Source organism: Scyliorhinus canicula, chromosome 18 (assembly GCF_902713615.1).
Source record: "Scyliorhinus canicula chromosome 18, sScyCan1.1, whole genome shotgun sequence".
Lineage (NCBI taxonomy): Eukaryota > Metazoa > Chordata > Chondrichthyes > Carcharhiniformes > Scyliorhinidae > Scyliorhinus > Scyliorhinus canicula.
The window spans coordinates 113,806,095-113,822,572 of NC_052163.1; the positions used below are offsets into that span (position 1 = coordinate 113,806,095).

The window sequence follows — 16,478 nt, forward strand, 5'->3', positions numbered from 1 at the left end:
CCAGAATAACGTGGAGTCTTTGGAGTACAGAAAAGTTTCCAGGATGTTGCCTGGTACGGAGGGTATTAGTTATGAGGAGAGATTGAATAAACTGGGATTGTTCTCCCTAGAAAGATGGAGGCTGAAGAGCGACTTGATAGAAGTTTATAAAACTATGAGGGGCAGCACGGTAGCATTGTGGTTAGCACAATTGCTTCACAGCTCCAGGGTCCCAGGTTCGATTGCGGCTTGGGTCACTGTCTATGCGGAGTCTGCACATCCTCCCCGTGTGTGCGTGGGTTTCCTCCGGGTGCTCTGGTTTCCTCCCACAGTCACAAAGATGTGCAGGTTAGGTGGATTGGCCATGATAAAAGGGCAGCACGGTAGCATGGTGGTTAGCGTCAATGCTTCACAGCTCCAGGGTCCCAGGTTCAGTTCCCGGCTGGGTCACTGTCTGTGTCGAGTCTGCACATCCTCCCCGTGTGTGCGTTGGTTTCCTCCGGGTGCTCCAGTTTCCTCCCACAGTCTAAAGATGTGCAGGTTAGGTGGATTGGCCATGAGGAATTGCCCTTAGTGTCCAAAAGTGCCCTTAGTGTTGGGTGTGGTTACTGGGTTATGGGGATAGGGTGGAGGTGTTGACCTTGAGTAGGTGCTCTTTCCAAGAGCAGGTGCAGTCTCGATGGGCCGAATGGCCTCCTTCTGCACTGTAAATTGTATGATAATCTATGATAAATAGAGTGAACAGTTGGAGGCTTTTTTCCTGGGCGGAAATGGCAATTACAAGGGGGCACAAGTTCAAGGTGAGGGGGGGATAAGTTCACTGGAGATGTGCAGTGGTAGTTTTTTTACATAGAGGGTGGTGGTGGCCTGGAATGCACTGCCAGGTGAGGTGGTTGAAGCAGATACGTCAGCGACCTTTAAGACTTATCTAGATAGACACATGAACAGACGGGGTATAGAAGGATACAGGCAGTTGGTCTAGATAGGACACGTGATCTGCACAGGTTTGGAGGGCCGAAGGGCCTGGTCCTGTGTTGTATTGTTCTTTTTTTTTGTTGAAGGGCAACTGCATAACTGCATAACTTAGTGTCAGGATGAAACAGGAACTTGAATTTCTGCAGCACCTTTGATGATCACAAGCCATTTCAAAGTGCTTTACAGCCCATGATGTGGGGCAGCACGGTAGCATAGTGGTTAGCATAGTTGCTTCACAGCTCCAGGGTCCCAGGTTCGAATCCCGGCTTGGGTCACTGTCTGTGCGAAGTTTGCACGTTCTCCCCGTGTCTGCGTGGGTTTCCTCCGGGTGCTCCGGTTTCCTCCCACAGTCCAAAGATGTGCAGGTTAGGTGGATTGACCATGCTAAATTGCCCTTAGCTAAGGTGGGGTTACTGGTTTACATAGAACATAGAAAATTACAGTGCAGTACAGGCCCTTCAGCCCTCAATGTTGTGCCGACTTGTGAAAGCCCTGTAACGCCCATCTACACTATTCCCTTATCGTCCATATGCCTATCAAATGACCATTTGAATGAGTTTCGTGTTGGCGTGTCCACTACTGTTGCAGGCACTCTCCCAATAAACGCTAACACACCGTACGCCTTCTTAACAACCCTCTCAACCTGGGTGGCAACTTTCAAGGATCTATGTACATGGACACCGAGATCTCTCTGCTCATCCACACTACCAAGTGGGCAGCACGGTAGCATTGTGGATAGCACAATCGCTTCACAGCTCCAGAGTCCCAGGTTCGATTCCGGCTTGGGTCACTGTCTGTGTGGAGTCTGCACATCCTCCCCGTGTGTGCGTGGGTTTCCTCCGGGTGCTCCGGTTTCCTCCCACAGTCACAAAGATGCGCAGGTTAGGTGGATTGGCCAGGATAAAAGGGCAGCACGGTAGCATGGTGGTTAGCGTCAATGCTTCACAGCTCCAGGGTCCCAGGTTCAGTTCCTGGCTGGGTCACTGTCTGTGCGGAGTCTGCACATCCTCCCCGTGTGTGCGTGGGTTTCGTCCGGGTGCTCCGGTTTCCTCCCACAGTCCAAAGATGTGCGGGTTAGGTGGATTGGCCATGCTAAATTGCCCGTAGTGTCCTAAAAAGTAAGGTTAAGAGGGGGTTATTGGGTTACGGGTATAGGGTGGATACGTGTGTTTGAGTAGGGTGATCATTGCTCGGCACAACATTGAGGGCCGAAGGGCCTGTTCTGTGCTGTACTGTTCTATCTATGTTACCATTAGCCCAGTACTCTGTCTTCCTGTTATTCCTTTCAAAATGAATCACCTCACACTTTTCTGCATTAAACTCCATTTGCCACCTGTCAGCCCAGCTCTGCAGCTTATCTATGTCCCTCTGTAACTTGTAACATCTTTCTGCACTGTCCACAACTCCACCGACTTTAGTGTCATCTGCAAATTTACTCACCCATCCTTCTACGCCCTCCTCCAGGTCATTTATAAAAATGACAAACAGCAGCGGCCCCAAAACAGATCCTTGTGGTACACCACTAGTAACTGGACACCAGTCAGAACATTTTCCATCAACCACCATCCTTTGTCTTCTTCCAGCTAGCCAATTTCTGATCCAAACTGCTAAACCACCCTGAATCCCATGCCTCCGTATTTTCTGCAATAGCCTACCGTCGGGAACCTTATCAAACGCTTTACTGAAATCCATATACACCACATCAACTGCTTTACCCTCATCCACCTGTTTGGTCACCTTCTCAAAGAACTCAATAAGGTTTGTGAGGCACGACCCACCCTTCACAAAACCGTGTTGACTATCTCTAATCAAATTATTCCTTTCCAGATGATTATACATCCTATCTCTTATAAACGTTTCGAAGACTTTTCCCACAACAGAATTAAGACTCATTGGTCTATGGGTACCGAGGTTGTCTCTACTCCCCTTCTTGAACAAGGGGACAACATTTGCTATCCTCCAGTCTTCTGGCACTATTCCTGAAGACAAAGATGACTTAAAGATCAAAGGCTCCGCAATCTCCTCCCTAGCTTCCCAGAGGATCCTAGGATAAATCCCATCCGGCCCAGGGGACTTATCTGTTTTAACACTTTCCAGAATCGCTAACACCTCCTTATGTACCTCAAGCCCTTCTAGTTTAGTAGCCTGTATCTCCGTATTCTCCTCGACAACATTGTCCTTTTCCTGTGTGAATACTGACGAAAAATACTCATTTAGCACCTCTCCTATCTCCTTGGACTCCACGCACAACTTCCCACGAGTGTCCTTGACTGGCCCTACTCTTACCCAAGTCATTCTTTTATTCCTGACATATCTATAGAAAGCTTTAGGGTTATCCTTGATCCTTCCTGCCAAAGACTTCTCATGTCCCCTCCTGGCTCTTCGTAGTTCTCTCTTTAGAGCCTTCCTAGCTAACTTGTAACTCTCAAGCGCCCTAACTGAACCATCACGTCTCATCATTGCATAAGCCTCCTCCTTCCTCTTGACAAGTGATTCAACTGCTTTAGTAAACCATGGTTCCCTCGCTCGACCACTTCCTCCCTGCCTGACAGGTACATACTTAGCAAGGACACGCAGTAGCTGTTCCTTGAACATGCTCCACATTTCCATTGTGCCCATCTCCTGCAGTTTTCCTCTCCAGCCGATGCATCCTAAGTCTTGCCTCATCGCATCATAATTGCCTTTCCCCCAGATATGACTCTTGCCTTGCAGTATATACCTATCCCTTTCCATCACTAATGTAAATGTAATCGAATTGTGGTCACTATCACCAAAGTGTTCACCTTCCTCCAAATCTAACACCTGTCCTGGTTCATTACCCAGTACCAAATCCAATACGGCCTCGCCTCTCGTTGGCCTATCTACATACTGCGTCAGGAAACCCTCCTGCACACATTGGACAAAACCGGACCCATCTAAAGTACTCTTACGGGGATAGGGAGTTGTGGGCTTAAGTAGGGTGCTCTTTTCAAGAGATGGTGCAGACTCGTTGGGCCGACTGGCCTCCTTCTGCACTGTAAATTCTATGATTCTATGATTTTGATGTGTAGTCGCTGTTGTAACGTAGGAAATGTGACAACCAATGACAGCATAGCAAGTGCCCATAAACTGCATCATAAAATGATCAGTTAATCTGTTGAGTGATGTTGGTCAAGGGCTAAATATTGACCCCGGGGCACTGGGGATAATTGCCCTGCTCTTGGAATAGTGGCTCTGGGATCTTGGACATCGACCTGAATGCACACAGGGTCGTGGTCCAATATCTCATCAGAGAATACAGCCCCTCCAACAGCGCAGCATTGCCTCTGCACTGCACTGTGAATTGTCAGCGTGGATTTTTATGCTCCAGCCTCTGGAACGGGGCACATGCACATGTATGCTGACCCAAAAGCGAGACTGCTACCCCCTGAGCCACAGACACCACAGCTCGTCTGCTGGGATAGAACAGTACAGCACAGAACAGGCCCTTCGGCCCTCAATGTTGTGCCGAGCAATGATCACCCTACTTTAAACCCACGTAACCCGTATACCCATAACCCAACAATCCCCCCATTAACCTTACACTACGGGCAATTTAGCATGGCCAATCCACCTAACCCGTACATCTTTGGACTGTGGGAGGAAACCGGAGCACCCCGAGGAAACCCACACACACAGGGAGGACGTGCAGACTCCACACAGACAGTGACCCAGCCGGGAATCGAACCTGGGACCCTGGAGCGGTGAAGCATTGATGCTAACCACCATGCTACCGTGAGGCCCCTCACGGTAAGCTTCCAGCTCTGAAATCAAATCAGCCATGCTGCAGAGGCATGATAATCTGTTAAGAGGTTTATGTAGTTCTGTGGCTGCTGGGTTGCACTCCAGGTCCCAAACTGGAAAGTCCATGTCATGTTTTTCCTCTCGCCATTTGGCAATGTACCTGGGGAGCCCACACAGGACTGCCTCTCATGCTGCAGTGAGTATGCTAACCATCCCATTGACGTCAGCAGAGGACCATTAATAAGAACACCAGGCGTTGGTTCTTTGCTTCCCGGCTGTTTGCTAGTGATGCCAGCACCCCCCCTCCCAACCCCAGGCAGTCACTCCATCATCTTTCACTGACCTTCAGTGCCCAGTTAACCCTTTCCCGTACCTGAGCTGTGCTTTTTTACCAGTTTAATCAATGTGCTCTGACCTTTTTGTGAAAAGATCTCCTTTGGGAGATCTGAAAACTCGCAGGTCTTCACACAATCTTTGAACAAGATCCCCCACATTTGCGTATTTAAAGGGATATTGTTGCCCATCAGGATACAGCCCTCTGCCCGCCTGGATGTCATGCTTCTCCTTTTGGCTCGCTACCCACCAGAGAAGCAAAGAGAAATGACTGCTTTCCCTCTTTTGAAGGGACGAGAGAGGAATGGAGTCGGGGTCAGGAACTGCCTTTCCCTCTGGAAAATCCTTTATCCATCTGGATCACTTGCACGGAGCACAGATTAAGTTTTTTAAAAAATGTACAATGGCCAATTCTTCTTTTTCTGATTTTAAAGGACAATTTAGCAGGCCCAATCCACCTCCCCTGCACATCTTTGGCTTGTGGGGCTGAAACCCATGCACTCACGGGGAGAATGTGCAAACTCCACAAGGACAGTGACCTGGAGCCGGGATCGAACCCGGGTCCTTGGCGCCGTGAGGCAGCAGTGCTAACCACTGTGCCATCATGCGCCCCGAGCCCAGATTAAGTTCGTGTGAAGCACAAAGTTCCCAAGGTTTGGTCATAGACAGGTACTTCAGTGCTCCCCTTTTCTTCGAAAGCTTCTTTGATTCTCCTTGGTCTATTTCACTGGGAACAGTTACAAGAACACGACTATTAATTTCAGTGGTGAATGATTAAAACTTAGGGCTGCGCCTGTGCTTCTCACTCTACAGTTACCCATCAGTGATAATGTAGCTAATGGCTCCTCGGGGAGATGTTAGAGGGTCAGACTGGCTGCTAAATATACACAGCGACCCTGCACTGTGTCCAATCAATCAAGCCACAACTATAATTGAGCACAGCAGTGATCAGCTCTACTGTTCGAAATAAATCAACAGAGCTCAAAACATCTCTCCACATCACAAACTCCATCTCACTGGTGTCAGCTGGTGGCTCAGTGAGGAACATCCTCACCCCTGAGTCAGAATCTCATGCGTTCAAACTATAGCCCAGAGAGTTCGGCAGGTAGTTCAGGATGACGCACGCTTCCAAGTGTAGTACTGAGAACAGGGCATTGTCGATGAATCAGTACTGAGGGAGTGTTGCACTGTCAGACGTTGAAGACTGAGGGAGTTCTGCACTGTCAGAGGGTCAGTACTGAGGGAGTTCTGCGCTGTCAGAGGGTCAGTACTGAGGGAGTGCTGCACTGTCAGCGGGTCAGTACTGAGGGAGTGCTGTACTGTCAGAGGGTCAGTACTGAGGGAGTGCTGCACTGTCAGAGGGTCAGTACTGAGGGAGTTCTGCGCTGTCAGAGGGTCAGTACTGAGGGAGTGCTGCACTGTCAGAGGGTCAGTACTGAGGGAGTGCTGTACTGTCAGAGGGTCAGTACTGAGGGAGTTCTGCACTGTCAGAGGGTCAGTACTGAGGGAGTTCTGCACTGTCAGAGGGTCAGTACTGAGGGAGTTCTGCACTGTCAGATGATCAGTACTGAGGGAGTGCTGCGCTGTCAGAGGGTCAGTACTGAGGGAGTGCTGCACTGTCAGAGGGTCAGAACTGAGGGAGTGCTGCACTGTCAGAGGGTCAGTACTGAGGGAGTGCTGCACTGTCAGAGGGTCAGTACTGAGGGAGTGCGGGCAGCACGGTGGCACAGTGGTTAGCATTGCTGCCTACGGCGCTGAGGGCCCGGGTTCGAATCCCGGCCCTGGGTCACTGTCCTTGTGGAGTTTGCACATTCTCCCCGTGACTGCGTGGGTTTCGCCCCCACAACCCAAAGATGTGCAGGTTAGGTGAATTGGCCACGCTAAATTGCCCCTTAATTGGAAAAAATGATTGGGCACTCTAAATTTTAAAAAAAAGTACTGAGGGAGTGCTGCACTGTCAGAGAGCCAGTACTGAGGGAGTGCTGCACTGTCAGAGGGTCAGTGCTGAGGGAGTGCTGCACTGTCAGAGGGTCAGTACTGAGGGAGTGCTGCATAGTCAGAGGGTCAGTACTGAGGGAGTGCTGCACTGTCAGAGAGTCAGTACTGAGGGAGTGCTGCATAGTCAGAGGGTCAGTACTGAGGGAGCGCTGCACTGTCAGAGGGTCAGTACTGAGGGAGTGCTGCTCTGTCAGAAAGTCAGTACTGAGGGAGTGCTGCACTGTCCGACGTTCTTCACTGAAACATTAAATCAAAACCTTGTCTGCCCTTTCAGGTACAGTGAAAGGTCCCATGGTTACTATTTAAAAGATCCAATAGTAATCCATTAACTAACATCAGCAAAAGCACAAATTATCTGCTGATTGTCACATTGCTGTTTGTGTACCATTCTGGCACAAAGCTGTACAGGAAGCCCAACATACAAGTTGTGATAAGTCCAAGTCCCTTCAAACATAAGGTTTAGTTTTTGTTTTGTGCCTCTTCCTTCTGGCGAGTTTGTTCCCCATCTTAGCGTTTTGTGGCATTTGGGTGAAATACTACTTTCTCCCATGGTGTCTCGTCCTGCCTCCTGCTGAAGGCTCTCGCTGGGGTACAGTGTCACATGTACCAACCGCAGACCTCCCCTGCTCGAGCTGCCAACCTGTGTCGATTGACATCCATTCAATCCTTGGGGCAGGGGTATCTCAGAGGAGTTCCGTTCACTCCTCACCCGCTAGCCAACGTTATAATATGGTGAAGTGTGGTTATCCACTGCGAGTAACAAAAGAAAAGCCGAATATTTTTCCAAAGGTGTCAATCAAATATTTATGTTCAAAAGGTGTGCTCATACAAGGGAAACTAAAAGTTGATGTGCAGGTACAAGGCATATGGGCCGGGATTCTCTGAGTCCGTGCGGGTCGGATAATCGCCGGGGCGGCGCGAGAGTACCGCCAAGCCGCCCAAACGCTGGGACGCGATTCTCCGCGGACCGGAGAATCGCCCGCCGGCCATGCGGCGCAGTCCAAGCAGCACTGGTTGGGTGCTGCTGAAAATTCTCCGCGCTCGATGGGCTGAACAGCGGCGAATCCCGCTGGCATGGCTCTAATCTGATACCACCCGGCGGGACTCAGACTCACAGCCATGGTGGCGGTCCTGGGAGGGGGGGGTTGGAAACTGGACTCTGGGGCGAAGCCTCAGTGGTGGGCAGGCCCGCGATTGGGGGCCACCGATCGGCGGGCAATCGCCATCGGAGGAGGACCTACCTTCCTCCGCGCGGCCCACCGTCTCCAGCTGTCATGTCAGCGTCGCCCGCGCTGAAGTGGGAAGCCGCGCACGTGCGCAGACCCGCTAGCAGAAGCCACGCGCATGCGCAGCCTGGGCAACAGGCCCCGCCGGCAGCCAGAGCTGCGGGACGCACGCCAGGCCTGTACTAGCCCCATGGAGAACAGAGAATCACCCCGGACTGTCTAAGAAAAAGTCCGGAGTGATTCTAGCACGTTTTGCGGCAGGCGTGGGAACTTAGTCCCTAAAAGGGCGAATCCCGCCCATGGTATTTTGGCCTTCATTGCAAGGTGATTGTGGAGTGCAGGAATAACAAAGTCTTGCTACAGTTGTTCCAGGCTTTGATCAGACCACATCTGGAACACTGTGCCATTTTGGCCTCCATCTCAAAGAAGGGAGGCGGTCCAGCAAACATTCCCCGGATTGGTCCCTTTAATGAGGATTGAGGGGGAGTGGATTTGTAGTAAAATAGGGAAGGTTTTGGCCACGGTGGAATGGGAACAGCTGCATGTGGGAAAGCTACAGAAGAACAATGGGAGGGGGTTGTGTTCAAAAAGGAAATGGTGAGGGCACAGGCCCAACATGTTCCCTTCTGGGTGATAGGAAGAAGTAACAAGCCCAGAGAATCATGGATGATCAGAGATACTCGGAATACGATGAGTAGGAAAAGAGAGGCTGATGTCAGGGACAAGGGAGCAAATCGGCGGAGGCATTAGCACGATACAGAAAGTGCAGGGTGGCCCTTAAGAAAGAAATTAGGAGAGCAAAAAGGGGATATGAGAAAGCTCCGGCTGTTAAAAAATAGTGAAAATCCCAAGATATTCTATTAGTATATCAATGGGCAGAGGATAACCAGGAAACAGTGGGGCCCATTAGGGACCATGGGGACAATCTGCAGGCAGTGGGAAACAGGCTTCAGGAATCGGGAATCTCCCCTCCAATCATGGGTTGGATAAGTGTCCCATTCAGTTACTGAGCCATTCCGGGATGCCTATCTCCTGATTGACCTGTCGGGAGAATAACTTTTGGTTAATTTCAAGGCAGCGAGAAAACAAAAATGACAAAACAGCTCACAGCAGAACTCCAAAGTGACTGAATGAATCAAAAAGAATGAATGAGGGTGGAAAGAGAGTTGGGGCTGTTGAAATATTTCCAAATGCGCTTTTATATATTGAAGATTGAAATTGTTAAACTCGTGCTTTCAGGTAATTTAAGACTGGCATATGGGCAGAACTACAGTGTGTGTTTTGGGAGATTTAGACATTGACAATCAGCTCGAACCCTCTGAATTCAGGAAATAGATATTCCGTTAACCAGCTGTGGAAAGGTCAGACTCGACATGGAAAGGGGCCTTCACCGTTTACGTTGGTGCTGAGAGATGGGAAGTGCCCCCCTCTCCTCCTCCCTCTGCCCAGGAGCTGAGAGATGAAGGGGCATGCCCGGGTGGAGGGGTCTCCGAGCCGACACTGCGCTCCACCACAGGCACTGGTGCTATTGGAAACAGGACTGCGATCAGTGGCATTGCTGAACATTTGTTTGTCTGTCTGTCTATCCCCAGAGGAGAACTGCAAACTGGCTGCCGAGACACTAGAAGAACTGGACTGGTGTTTGGACCAACTCGAAACGCTGCACACGAGGCATTCTGTTAGCGAGATGGCTTCCAACAAGGTGAGCTGACAAAGGGGGTGGTCTGTCAAGAGGGGCTCGGGTGTGCTCTGTGTCGGTTTCTGATGTTGATCTGCTTCATCCTACCGCGAAGGTGTAACCTTCATGTTCTGATCTCACTGTTCAGCTGGAAAGGCCACATCACAGTTCCTCAGTAACGGCCATCGTGGGGTGCAGCTTTGGATTGGACAAGGGTAAAGGCCAAGGTAGCAATCCTTTCCAGTAGGAGTAGGCAGCTCCGAATGGAGAGTCTAATTCCATGAAACGCCAGGGAGCAGGAGCAGACTTCACGGGAGCTCCAGTGAGCGAATTAGATTTGCACAACAGAAACATTATCGTATTAGTTGCCACATAGGTAAAGTGGGAACTGGCTGATTGTCTCTTTCTCCATCCCCAACAACCCATCATTGTTTGTTTCACAAGACAAGAATCTGTAGAAAGGGAGTGTTGCACTGTCGGCGGGTCAGTATTGAGGGAATGCTGCATTGTCAGAGGGTCAATACTGAGGGAATACTGCACTGTCAGAGGGTCAATACTGAGGGAGTGCTGCACTGTCAGAGGGTCAGTACTGAGGGAATGCTGCACTGACAGAGGGTCAGTACTAAGGGAGTGCTGCACTGTCAGAGGGTCAATACTGAGGGAGTGCAGCACTGTCAGAGGGTCAGTACTGAGGGAATGCTGCACTGTCAGAGGGTCAGTGCTGAGGGAGCGCTGCACTGTCGGAGGGTCAGTACTGAGGGAGTGCTGCACTGTCAGAGGGTCAGTACTGAGGGAGTGCTGCACTGTCGGAGGGTCAGTACTAAGAGAGGGCTGCACTGTCGGAGGGTTAGTACTGAGGGAGTGTAGCGCTGTCAGAGGATCAGTACTGAGGGTGTGCTACACTGGGCGGTCATAGAACATAGAACATTACAGCGCAGTACAGGCCCTTCGGCCCTCGATGTTGCGCAGACCTGTGAAACCACTCAAGCCCATCTACACTATACCCTTATCATCCATATGTCTATCCAATGACCATTTGAATGCCCATAGTGTTGGCGAGTCCACTACTGTTGCAGGCAGGGCATACCACACCCTTACTACTCTCTGAGTAAAGAACCTACCTCTGACATCTGTCCTATATCTATCTCCCCTCAATTTGAAGCTATGTCCCCTCATGCTAGACATCACTATCCAAGGAAAAAGGCTCTCACTGTCCCCCAATCTCATGCTCTGATCATCTTGTATGCCTCAATTGAGTCACCTCTTAACCTTCTTCTCTCTAACGAAAACAGCCTCAAGTCCCTCAGCCTTCCCTCATAAGATCTTCCCTCCATAGAACATAGAACAGTACAGCACAGAACAGGCCCTTCGGCCCTCGATGTTGTGCCGAGCCATGATCACCCTACTCAAACCCATGTATCCACCCTATACCCGTAACCCAACAACCCCTCCTTAACCTTACTTTTTAGGACACTACGGGCAATTTAGCATGGCCAATCCACCTAACCCGCACATCTTTGGACTGTGCTTTGGACTTTGGACCATACCAGGCAACATTCTGGTAAACCTCCTCTGTACCCTTTCCAATGCTTCCACATCCTTCCTATAATGCGGCGACCAGAATTGCGCGCAATACTCCAAATGCGGCCGTACCAGAGTTTTGTACAGCTGCAACATGACCTCATGGCTCCGAAACTCAATCCCTCTGCCAATAAAAGTTAACACATCGTACGCCTTCTTAGCAACCCTCTCAACCTGGGTGGCAACTTTCAAGGATCTATGTACATGGACACCGAGATCTCTCTGCTCATCCACACTACCAAGAATCTTACCATTAGCCCAGTACTCTGTCTTCCTGTTATTCCTTTCAAAATGAATCACCTCACACTTTTCTGCATTCAACTCCATTTGCCACCTGTCAGTCCAACTCTGCAGCTTATCTATGTCCCTCTGTAACTTGTAACATCCTTCTGCACTGTCCACAACTCCACCGACTTTCGTGTCATCTGCAAATTTACTCACCCATCCTTCTACGCCAGGGATGGGCAAACTTTTCCATGCAAGGGCCACATTCAGAAATTAACAATTTTAAAGGGCCGCATAGTATATTAAGTAAAATAATTACTTCACCCGGTTATGATTCTGGGTGCCTCATATAGAACATAGAACAGTACAGCACAGAACAGGCCCTTCGGCCCTCGATGTTGTGCCGAGCAATGATCACCCTACTCAAGTCAACGTATCCACCCTATCCTTATGGTCTTATAGATAAATTCTTGATGTCGCGAGGAATTAAGGGCTACGGGGAGAATGCTGGTAGGTGGAGTTGAAATGCCCATCAGCCATGATTGAATGGCGGAGTGGACTCGATGGGCCAAATGGCCTTCTTCCACTCCTATGTCTTATGGTCTTATACCAGTAAGTAACCCAACAGCCCCCCCCCCCCCCCCCCCCCCCCCATTAACCTTAAAAAAAAATTATTTTTTTTATGACTTGATGGGCCGCATGCGGTCCGCGGGCCGTAGTTTGCCCACCCCTGTTCTACGCCCTCCTCCAGGTCATTTATAAAAATGACAAACAACAGTGGCCCCAAACTAGATCCTTGTGGTACACCACTAGTAACTGGACACCAGTCTGAACATTTCCCATCAACCACCACCCTTTGTCGTCTTCCAGCTAGCCAATTTCTGATCCAAACTGCTAAATCACCCTGAATCCCATGCCTCCGTATTTTCTGCAATAGCCTACCGTCGGGAACCTTATCAAACGCTTTACTGAAATCCACACACACCACATCAACTGCTTTACCCTCATCCACCTGTTTGGTCACCTTCTCAAAGAACTCAATAAGGTTTGTGAGGCACGACCTACCCTTCACAAAACCGTGTTGACTATCTCTAATCAAATTATTCCTTTCCAGATGATTATACATCCTATCTCTTATAAACGTTTCGAAGACTTTGCCCACAACAGAAGTAAGGCTCACTGGTCTATAGTTACCGGGGTTGTCTCTAATCCCCTTCTTGAACAAGGGGACAACATTAGCTATCCTCCAATCTTCTGGCACTATTCCTGTAGACAAAGATGACTTCAAGATCAAAGCCAAAGGCTCAGCAATCTTCTCCCTAGCTTCCCAGAGAATCCTAGGATAAATCCCCTCCGGCCCAGGGGACTTATCTATTTTAACACTTTCCAGAATCGCTAACACCTCCTCCTTATGAACCTCAAGCCCTTCTAATCCAGTAGCCTGTATCTCCGTATTCTCCTCGACAACGTTGTCTTTTTCCTGTGTGAATACTGGCGAAAAATATTCATTTAGCACCTCTCCTATCTCCTCGGACTCCACGCACAACTTCCCACGAGTGTCCTTGACTGACCCTACTCTTATCCTAGTCATTCTTTTATTCCAGACATATCTATAGAAAGCTTTAGGGTAATCCTCCTACCTGCCAAAGACTTCTCATGTCCCCTCCTGGCTCTTCTTAGCTCTCTCTTTAGGTCCTTCCTAGCTGACTTGTAACTCTCGAGCGCCCTAACTGAACCTTCACGTCTCATCTTTACATAAGCTGCCTCCTTCCTCTTGACAAGTGTTTCAACTACTTTAGTAAACCACAGTTCCCTCGCTCGACCACTTCCTCCCTGCATGACAGGTACATACTTATCAAGGACACGCAATAGCTGTTCCTTGAACAAGCTCCACATTTCCATTGTGCCCGTCCTCTGCAGTTTCCTTCCCCACCTGATGCATCCTAAGTCTTGCCTCATTGCATCATAATTGCCTTTCCCCCAGATATGACTCTTGCCTTGCGGTATATACCTATCCCTTTCCATCACTAAAGAAAATGTAAGCAAATTGTGGCCACTATCACCGAAGTGTTCACCTACCTCCAAATCTATTACCTGCCCTGGTTCATTACCCAGTACCAAATCCAATATGGCCTCTCCTCTCGTTGGCCTATCTACATACTGTATCAGGAAACCCTCCTGCACACATTGGACAAAACCGGACCCATCTAAAGTACTCAAACTATAGGGTTTCCAGTCAATATTTGGAAAGTTAAAGTCCCCCATAACAACTACCCTATTACTTTCGCTCCTATCCAGAATCATCTTTACAATCCTTTCCTCTACATCTCTGGAACTTTTCGGAGGCCTATAAAAAATCCCTAACAGGGTGACCTCTCCTTTCCTGTTTCTAACCTCAGCCCATGCTACCTCAGTAGACGAGTCCTCATCAAACGTCCTTTCTGCCACCGTAATACTGTCCTTGACTAACAATGCCACCCCTCCCTCTCTTTTACCACCTTCCCTGAGCTTACTGAATTATCTAAACCCCGGAACCTGCAACAACCATTCCTGTCCCTACTCTATCCATGTCTCCGAAATGGCCACAACATCGAAGTCCCAGGTACCAACCCATGCCACAAGTTCGCCCACCTTATTCCGGATGCTCCTGGCATTGAAGTAGACACACTTTAAACCACCTTCCTGCCTGCCGGTACACTCCTGCAACTTTGAAACCTTACTCATGACCTCATGACTCTCAACCTCTTGTATACTGGAGCTACAATTCAGGTTCCCAAACCCTGCTGAACTGGTTTAAACCTTCCGGAAGAGCATTAGCAAATTTCCCCCCCAGGATATTGGTACCACTCTGGTCCAGGTGTAGACCATCCCGTTTGTCGAGGTCCCACCTACCCGAGAATGAGCCCCAATTATCCAGGAATCTGAAACACTCTCTCCTGCATCATCCCTGAAGCCACGTGTTCAACTGCTCTCTCTCCCTATTTCTTGCCTCGCTAGTACGTGGCACGGGTAACAACCCAGAGATAATAACTCTGTCCTAGATCTATGTTTCCACCCTAGCTCCCTGAATTCCTGCCTTACATCCCTATCCCTTTTCCTATCTATGTCGTTGGTACCTATGTGGCCAACGACTTGGGGTTGCTCCCCCTCCCCTTAAGGATCCAGAAAACAAGATCCGAGATATCGCGGACACTGGTACCTGGGAGGCAACACACCAACCGCGAGTCTCTCTCGTTCCCACAGAAATTCCTATCTATCCCCCTAACTATGGAGTCTCCAATGACTAATGCTCTACTCCTCTCCCCCCTTCCCTTCTGAGCAACAGGGACAGACTCTGTGCCAGAGACCTGTACCCCATGGCTTACCCCTGGTAAGTCCCCCTGCCCCAAAAGTATCCAAAGCAGTATACTCGTTACTAAGGGGAACGACCACAGGGGATCCCTGTACTGACTGCTTCCTCCCAGCCACTCTCACCGTCACCCATCTATCTTTATTTTTTGGAGTAACTACATCACTGAAGCTTCTATCTATGACCACCTCTTCATCCCGAATGATTCGAAGTTCATCCAGCTCCAGTTCCCTAACACGGTTTCTGAGGAGCTGGAGATGGGTGCACTTCCCACCGATTAAATCAGCAGGGACACTGACGGCGTCCCTCACCTCAAACATTCTGCAGGAGGAACATTGTACCTCCTTTACTGCCGTCCCCTCTAGATAAAACAAGAAAAAGAAAGGAAGAGCTTACCTGATATTCCCTCAACCCCTTAGGTTAGAGGAGTGGAAGGGTGGGGGACACTACAAGAGTAGTGTCTGGGGTTTAGAAACCGCCAAACTTATATACAGATACTAACAAATCTTCCCAGAAATCCCCACAGGCAACTTCCTGCAGCTCTAAAGGTAAGTTTTTGATGAGGTAAACTTACCTTCCCGACAGGCCCCTGGACACTGCTACCGCCGAAAATCGGTCAGTACTGAGGGAATGCCGCACTGTCGGATGGTCAGTACTAAGGGAGTGCTGCACTGTCAGAAGGTCCGCGCCAGGGGGAGCACCGCGCTGTTGGAGTCTCCGCGCTGGGGGACGCCACGCTGTCAGAAGGTCCGCACTGGGGGACGCCGCGCTGTCGGAGGCTCCGCGCTGGGGGACGCCACGCTGTCAGAAGGTCCGCACTGGGGGACGCCGCGCTGTCGGAGGCTCCGCGATGGGGGAGTGCCGCGCTGTCGGAGGCTCCGCGCCGGGGTGGGCCACGCTGTCGGAGGCTCCGTGCTGTTGGAGGCACCGCGCCAGGGGAGTGTCGCGCTGTCGGAGGCTCCGTGCTGGGACTGTACCATTTTTTGGATGTGAAGCTGTCGGACCTTTCAGATGAATGTTAAAATACCTCTTGGGCTCTTTCTGAAAAAGGCAGGAAATGGTCTCCCTTGTGCCCTGGCACCAATCTTTATTCTTTGAACCACCATCACCTAAAAATTCACATGGCAGCCACTGGTCAATCTCCATGCTGTTTCTGGGATCTTGCTGTGCACTAAATATTTGCATGCAAGATATTCCATGTGGGTGAAAGGTTTTGAGACTTCTTTGCGAGTTTGTCAAAACCTGTCCTCCATTCACAAGACGCAGGTCAGGAGTGTAATGGAATACTCTCCACTTGCCTGGCTGAGTGCAGCTCCAACAATACTCAAAAGGCTCAGCACCTTCAGGACAAAGCAGCCCAATTGAACGGCAT

General features: G+C 49.8%; 1 protein-coding gene across 8 annotated transcripts in view; it reads left to right on the plus strand.

The window, feature by feature from the left end:
* Positions 1-16,478, plus strand: part of LOC119952875 (cAMP-specific 3',5'-cyclic phosphodiesterase 4C-like) — a 392,881-nt gene that overhangs the window by 344,876 nt on the left and 31,527 nt on the right. For all 8 annotated transcript variants that reach the window (XM_038776469.1, XM_038776470.1, XM_038776471.1 and 5 more), the window contains one exon: positions 9,866-9,975. In XM_038776469.1, the coding sequence (XP_038632397.1) occupies positions 9,866-9,975 (110 nt within the window). The remainder of the gene's footprint in view (positions 1-9,865; positions 9,976-16,478) is intronic.